At 53.8% G+C, this 7,646-nt stretch overlaps 1 protein-coding gene across 1 annotated transcript in view; it reads left to right on the top strand.

Moving 5' to 3' along the window:
• The first annotated feature begins 207 nt into the window (after positions 1 to 207).
• LOC149869885 (uncharacterized) overlaps positions 208 to 7,646 on the top strand; it is a 499,172-nt gene continuing 491,733 nt past the window's right edge. The window contains exons 1-6 of the mRNA XM_090034486.1: positions 208 to 420; positions 1,966 to 2,070; positions 3,314 to 3,421; positions 4,471 to 4,557; positions 6,924 to 7,031; positions 7,274 to 7,360. Of these exons, the coding sequence (XP_089890612.1) occupies positions 345 to 420; positions 1,966 to 2,070; positions 3,314 to 3,421; positions 4,471 to 4,557; positions 6,924 to 7,031; positions 7,274 to 7,360 (571 nt within the window). The 5' untranslated portion in view covers positions 208 to 344. The remainder of the gene's footprint in view (positions 421 to 1,965; positions 2,071 to 3,313; positions 3,422 to 4,470; positions 4,558 to 6,923; positions 7,032 to 7,273; positions 7,361 to 7,646) is intronic.

Raw genomic sequence — 7,646 nt, 5'->3', positions numbered from 1 at the left:
CTTCAGTTTCCAACCCCCCCCTTCCCTCTCTCATTAAGGAGACAAGGAGGGCTGGCAGCCGTGCTTATTCAGAGGACAACACTATTGATGGGAGCTAACAGCTATTGATAATGCATTTTTAATAATATTTCTAACAGTACTGCCAGGGGCCTGCAGCTGGATGTGGTGCGTGGCTTCCTGCTCAGATCTCACTTGACGGATGTAGCACTCTTTATTTGGTGGTCAGCAGCCTTTGGTTTCACTCGGTCAGAGGATTTGCAGTGCTCAGTCCCTACGATTTTCTGCACGAAGGATACTCTCACCGAGCCGTTGGGAGGAGACGGCGACTGGGTTCTCCCTGCACGATGAAAGCAGCAGCAGAAGAGTCTGTGTATGAGAACATGGTCAAGTCAGATGTTCTTCACCAGTCTGGCGAGAAGGGTAAGACTCTCCTGTTCTCTGCTTTGCAGCTTATTCTTCCTAAGAGGCTTCATGCTTGTGAGCAGCAGCGTCCTGGGGACAGGGCACAACACCGCTGTGCAACACACACGAGCCATGCGGGCACCCAGGCAGTGCGCAGTCAGTCCCTCACCTGGTCTCCCATGGGACGGTGGGGAGCACAGAGCAGATTAGGAACAAAAAGGAGGTCTCAGACTTGGGTCGGGGGAGCACGCTTACTGTGCCTGGCCATTTTAGCGTTTTGCTGTTGGTTGCAAATGATGCTAGAAACCAAATGTTGCAGGTTGCAGATGGTGCTAGGACAGCAAAGGGCTGCATTCAGCACTGGGTACTTCCATTCATCCTGGCAGACCCAGTCCCAGGAGTGCCACGGTCCCTCCCCATATGCGTGTTTCCAGCGGGGTCCTGGGAGGGGGCATAAAGGGCGAGCCTTGGGCTCACTCTTTCCCATGGGTTATCTGTAGGCTTGTGTCTGCTAGTGCCTGGACCCTTCACCCTCCCTCCCCAACCACCAAACAGGAAATGGTTTTGCTTGTGAGAATGCTCTCTATCTGGCCCTATGCACCCATCTGGGAAGGGAGATTTTCTGAGAGTGGGGATTTGGGTGCAGCAGAGAAAGGCCCAGTGGCTGGACACTGAAAGCTGGAGAATGAGGATCACAGAATCACAGACAACGAGGCTGGAAGGGACCTCAGGAGGTCACATCTAGTCCAACCCCCTGCTCCAAGCAGGACCAGCCCCAACTACATCATCCCAGCAAGGGCTAGTCCTTCCTAATTTCTAACTTAAATTTCTCTTGCTGCAACCCCAGTGTGTAAGAGGCACATAGTTTCATAGTTGGTCGGGTCAGAGAGGACTGCTGTTTACCAGCCTACATTTAAAGACCCCCAGGGTAGGAACCTGCACCACTTCTCCTGGAGCAGGACCAGCTCCTGCCCAACTACATCATCCCCCAGACTGGGCTTTGTCTAGTCATGTCTTGAAAACCTCCAAGGATGGAGACTTCTCCGGGGACCCTGTTCCAGTGTTTTACTACTGTCTTAGTGAGAAAATTTTTCCTAATTTCTAACTTAAATTTCCCATGCTGCAACTTGAAATTCAACGCAGCAAGAAGGTCCAGTGTGTAAGAGGCCAGGCGAGATCCCTTACTTCAGCTTACCAAAGCTGGCAGGGGGATGCTCCCTTACTGGAAATGTCTGTATCTAGATTAGAAACACACCCAAGGCATGGATGGAAGCAGAACCTCAGTCGTCAGCCTCATACCAGGTGAAGTAGTAATTATCACAGCCTGCGTTATGCAGGGTTCAGTCTAGATGGTGATGGAGGTCGTGTCTCTTGTACTGGAAGTCTGGGATTGCATTACACACACCAGTTCCCCCAGGTGGGGTGAGTGAAGTGTAGGCACACGCGTGTGCTCCTTTCTGAGGGCCTGACTCGTTCCAGCAGTGTGAACAGGAACTACAACTGCAGACTGTGCTGGGGACACCAATTGTGTGACTTCCCTGGAGATGTTTCTTCTTGTTCCAGGAAACCTTCTTCTGTCCTCTCCAAGGAGATCCTGTGTCCTCTACGCTCTCCTCCTGCTGCTGAGCATCCTCCTCACGGCTTCTCTTGGTGGAGTAACGGCTATGTGTAAGTCTAGCACCAGCCACAAACACACCTTTGGGTCTGGAACATGAGGTCAGAAGGTTATTTAAGAATCCCTCCTTCCTGGAAGTGATGGGAGCCATACTGGGGAACATGGAGTAAGCACATGGCCCCTGGAGCTCTTCTAGGCTCCAGATGAATGTGTGAGTAACTTACCTGAAACTTATCTAAAAATACAGCTTACTGTAATGTAGGAGCATGTCAGAAGGTGACTCTTTGCTTTGGGCTATTCTGTGACACTTCTCTAACTGGTACCCTGCCCCAAGCCTACCCTCTTTAACCAATGAAACTCTCCACTATAACGAGCTTTGTGGACTTGCTGGGAGAGGGATTGGGGCATGCCTTATGCTCCCTATGCTTGGCTGATTAAGGGATTAAGGGAGGCTCCTGTCTGTGCTTTGGGTTTAAGCAAGCACCCCAAGTTCTCGCAGTGGGTCAAGCACCCTCAGAGTCTACAAGGCCTGTGTAGCCCAGTGGGCACAGGACCCAAATAAAGATCAGACCCCTGGGTGGCGGCAGTGGTTACCCCAGGCTTGTGGATGAGCTCCATGTGGGGCTGGAGGAAGGTGAGTAGCCAGGTGTGAGGCACCCCAGGGGAGGCACTCGGAGCTTGGTAGGTGTTTGGGTGCAGTGTGGTGGGTGGCTCAGCGCAGAAGCATCCCCTACTGGCCCACTACATACACCGGATCCTTTGCACTCATATGAAGAGCCATGGTATGCAACACATCGAGGGCTGAATCTGCAGGATGGGATTAGTGTCCTTAGTAAGAAGTACTAATTCTTTTGCAAAGCAGTTCTGTGGTCTGGAGGAAGGCAGACTTCTTTAAAGCCTCTGCTCCTCTGTATTCGGGACATAAACTGTTCCATGTCCCCCTGTCCCTGGAAATGTTGGCTCTGGAGCACCCTGAAGATGTAGCTGCAAATGGGTTAAGCTGTATTGCAATGGTTGCAATGGTTCTGTGACCACTCAGTTGTTGTAGATGGTCCTGGACAGTGTGGGTTGTTGGTGAGTTGTTGTGGGGCACCTGGTAACAAATAAATGGGGCTTCAGGAGGAAACGGTCTTCCCAGCTTCTAAGCCAGTTCAACGGACTCACATGTAGACGAGGCCACAGCAGCACTGGCTCTACAGCCTATCGCCATACAGAGCCTCACGGCTTTGTTCTCCTCTGGACAAATGACAACCCTTCCCGACTCCCTAACCAAGCCTGCCCTGATGTCCTCCCTAGATTTCCAGGAGCAGCGGGAGAAGCACCGAGTGGCTGAAGCGGTTCAGGGAATCCGAGACTTCTGGAAGGAAAACAGCACCGTGAACGTGTCTGTCCTGGAGCAGACGGGTGAGCAGCAGCACAGGACAGACGGGGTCAGACCAATGGTCCCTTTACCCCAGCATCCTGTTTCCAACAGCGGCGGGGGTGGAGGCTGTAGAGGGAGAGCAACATGCTCCTTCCCCTATTCAACTCCCTCCCTGATGTCCCGCAGCACTGGGTGAGACATGCCAGAGGAAACGTCTCCGCTCGTTCTGTGCCACAGCCACGAGCAGATCCATCCTCCAGCTATGTGTCCAGCCCCTTGTTGCATCTGGCTCTGCTCTCTGCCCCACCCCACCTGGGGCAAAGAAGTACTCACAGCTACTGCACGTGGCCTCAAAAAGTCCTGTCTCTTGCTAGTTTTAAACCCATCACCTACTCATTTCAGTGTGTGCCCCCTGGTTCTGGTGTTCTGGGAGCTGGTGAACAACAGGCCCCTCTCTCCTTCGTTAACAGCTTTTTATAGACCTCTATCCTATCCTGCCTCAGCCTTCTCCAGTGGAAGAGTCCCAGCCTTTTCAGTCTTCAATTTGTTTTCCCCCGGCTGCCGCTGGCCCCTGCTCTTCTGTTTACTCACAAGAAGGAGCATCTTATGCCACTGGTGGCAGTAGGGTTGGAGCATTTGCTCAGCCATGACAGTCCATGAAATGTACAGGAGGCAGGGATTTGGCGTGAGCCCTGTTCTTCGACCCACTGATTACCTGGAACAGGTGTTGAGCCAGTTTTTGAGCATCGTGTGCCGTCTTTGGGTCTCCTTTCTACTCTGAGGGGAAGCAGCCACTACCTGGGGCTGAGGAAGGGCAGGTGATGCTAGTCCAACTCCGCTTCCAAGTATTCAGTGGGCCTGATACCAGAGGCTGCTCCCAGCCCTTGCCTCTCATTGGCAGTGTTGGCCTTCGGTGGGGTGGGGTGGGGTGGGAGGGCACAGCCCTGTTTGGAGGCACGGTGGGGTCAGATGGCAGCTCCAGGAACAGCATCTGTCACACACGTCCTGTCCTGGTTTGGGCATCACTTCATGACCTGCTCAGACTAACACCATGTGGCTGCCTCCTGTGAAGCCTTTCCATCCTTTCTAGGCCAGCAGCTGGTGGGTGAAATTCAGCCATTACTGGGCCTGTGGGAGGAGATCGTCTCGCCCTGCGCTGTGCTCCGGGAGCAACACCGTGAGTACCAGAGGCAAGCGCTGCACTCAGGTCTGCTAGGGCAAGGGTTGAAGTGAGGGGGAAGAGCTCCCCCACCCCCGAGCCAGGCCCAAGGTGAAGAGATCGAGCCCAGCAAAGTTCCCAGGACCCTCCTACACTGAGTGGGGCTTAACCCCCAGCAGAGCCCCTGACGCAGGACCTTTTGTCCTTAACTGGGAAGAATTTGTCCTCTTAGGGCAAACTGCCAAATGTCCCATTGGCCCCCGGCTGTGGGCACAGGAGCAGGATGTGGCTTGGGGAGCGTCAGCCACTGGGGCTTCCTCCTACAGTGGAAGTATTGCCCCATTCACATAATGCTCTGCCCTGGCTAATTACCTCCAGCCTCTCCACAGAGCTCATTAGCCTGCCAGAATCACCATGCTCAAGCAGATCCCCTTACCAGTTATCTCAGCCCTTGTCCCCTCAGGGTTATACAAGTACAAGGGGTGTCATCTTGGGACCCATCAAGCTGCAGGCAGGGCCATACCCCCAAATCGTGGGCTCACGGCAAGCTGCATCCAGGTTCCAGGAGGAAATCCAGGAGTTGCTGTTCAACTCAGGGCCCTATTTGGAGCACCTTTGCACTGTGACTCTGCCTCATGCTCCTGACTTGAATCTTAGGCTACCTCCTGACCAGGGTTTCCCAAGGCTGGAGCGGGGGTTCGTATTCCTCTGTAGTGGAGGCACAGCCTCTGCCTGGGATTTCTTGATTTTATTTTAAGAGCCCCTACAGCAGCAGGATATTGGCCACCATTCTCCCTGCTTCCCTTGTGGCAGGTTTGGATGTGATGTCTGGTGCTGTGTCTGGTTTGATAGTAGCTGTAGATGATGGCTTGTCTGGGCTGGTCCCCTCTGGGACCTCAGTGCTTCCCAGACTATTCTCCTCAGCTCACTGAAGTCCGCCCTCCTGAAGTCCAGGGCTGCTGCCTTGCTGCACGCCTTTGTCCCCTTGCACCGGATAGCGAATCCCAGCAGGCAATGATCACTGTTGCCCAGGTGGTCGAGCACCTGCAGCGCCCGCACCAGGTTGTCACCCGTGGCCAGCACCAGGTCCAACAAGGCATCTATTTCCCCTGGTGGGGCTGTGCACCTCCTGGGTTAGGTGGAGGTCCTGCATTCTGGCTAGGGACCTTCATGAGCGGTCAGACCTGGCTGACTGCTCTTCCCAGCAGATGTCTGGGAAGTTCAGGTCCCCCGTGACTACCACATCCTTTGACTTCACTACCTCCGTGAGCTGACCTAAGAATTTCTGGTTGAGCTCTTCCCCTTGGCTGGGAGGTCTGTACTAGACCCACACTGTTAAGTCTCTTTCCCCTCAACTGCCTTGTATTCTACCCCTAAGCACTTCAGAGTGCCCCTCCTCTGACTCTGTGTTAATTGATGAGGATGTGTATTCCCCACCTTTCCTTCCTGTCCCTCCTGTACAGCCTATAGCCCTTGACATTCACCGACCAGTCGTGTGTTGAGTCCCACCACATTTCAGTGATCCCCACTATGTCCGGGCTGGTGTCAGCCAGCAGGAGGGCAAGTTCCTCCTGCTTGTCTCCTATACTACAAGCATTTGTGTAGAGGCAATTGAGGCCTCCTGTGGGTGGGTGTGTGTACATGTCCCCTACCTTCAGCATTACTCTGGCCCCTGTCACTTACCTGTGTATATGTTTTGCTCGTCGGTCTAGGCTGGGCTGTACTTGTGGGTGTTGCTTGGTCTGGCAGTCAGATGATTCCTCCACCCTTGTCTTCCCCTTCCGCAACGAGCCTAGTTTAAAGCCCGCCATAGGAGGTCCGCCAACCTAGAAAAGAACACATGCTTACCTTGCTGATGACACTAAGATGTGGGGGGATGTGGGCACACTAAAAGGGAGGAACAGGCTGCAATAGGACCTAGACAGGTTACAGGGGTGGGCGGATGAGAACAGAATGGGATTCAACACCGACAAGTGCAAGGTGATGCACCTGGGGAGGAACAACCAGCACCACCCTAGAGGTTGGGGAACTCCATTCTTGTCAGTAGAGAGGCGGAAAAGGATCTTGGACTCATCACTGATGCCATGATGAACATGGGCCGGCAGTGTGGGGAGGCGGTCAGGAAGGCCAACCGTACCTTGTCATGCATCCACAGATGCATCTTGAGCAGGTCCAAGGAGGTGATCCTCCCCCTCCATGAGGCACTGGTCAGTGATGGATGTGATGTCTGGTGCTGTGTCTGGTTTGATAGTAGCCTTAGATGATGGTTTGTCTGGGCTGGTTTGGACAGGGCTGATCCTGGCTCAGGCAGGGCTTGGAGTAGATGTGACACTGCAGGACCCTTCTAACCTCAACTTCTTTATGATGTCTGTGATCACCCCTAGATTTCCAGGAGCAGCAGGAGAAGCGCAGAGTGGCTGAAGCGGTTCAGGAAATCTGGGACTTGTGGAAGCAAAATAGCACCTTGAACAACGCCGATCTGGATCAGACAGGTGAGCAGCAGCACGGGACCCTGTCTGCCACCAGCCAAAGCCCATAATTCCCTCTGACTGGACTGTAGCAGTGGGCACAAGAGTGGCGTCCCTGGGAGGGATCAGACTGCAGTGCCAGGAGCATCTTTTTTCCTGTGCTTTGGGTCAAGCATGTTCCACCTGGGTTTGGGCATCACCTTGTGTGACCTGCAAGGTCCTGCCCCATGTAGCAGCCTTCCATTCACCTGTTCCCTGCTTTCTAGATCGGCCAGCGGTGGGCAAAATCGAGCCATTACAGGTCCTTTGGGAAGAGGTCATCACCCCTTGTGCTGTGATGAAGAAGCCGTTCAGTAAGTACCAGAAGCAAAAGCTGCAGAAATAGTTGATGTTGGAAGGAACTAACGTAAGGAGGGGAAGGAGTGTTCCCTTCCTGCTAAAGGCCGGGATTGAGACACCAACATCCGGCATTTCCCAGGACAGTCGCACATTGACGGCATCGTTGGGCATAGCAGGATTTTTTTTGCCCAGGCTTTGAACCCGCTGCCGTCTGTGATGGGGGAACAGACAGCCCTGCTTGAGCCTGGGGCATGGGTGCGGGGTCACCAGCTGTGCTGAGATGGTATGGAGGGGATGGAG

This window comes from Crocodylus siamensis, chromosome 2, assembly GCF_052110815.1.
Source record: "Crocodylus siamensis isolate JL-2025a chromosome 2, ASM5211081v1, whole genome shotgun sequence".
Lineage (NCBI taxonomy): Eukaryota > Metazoa > Chordata > Crocodylia > Crocodylidae > Crocodylus > Crocodylus siamensis.
This window is presented reverse-complemented; position numbering and strand designations above follow the sequence as displayed.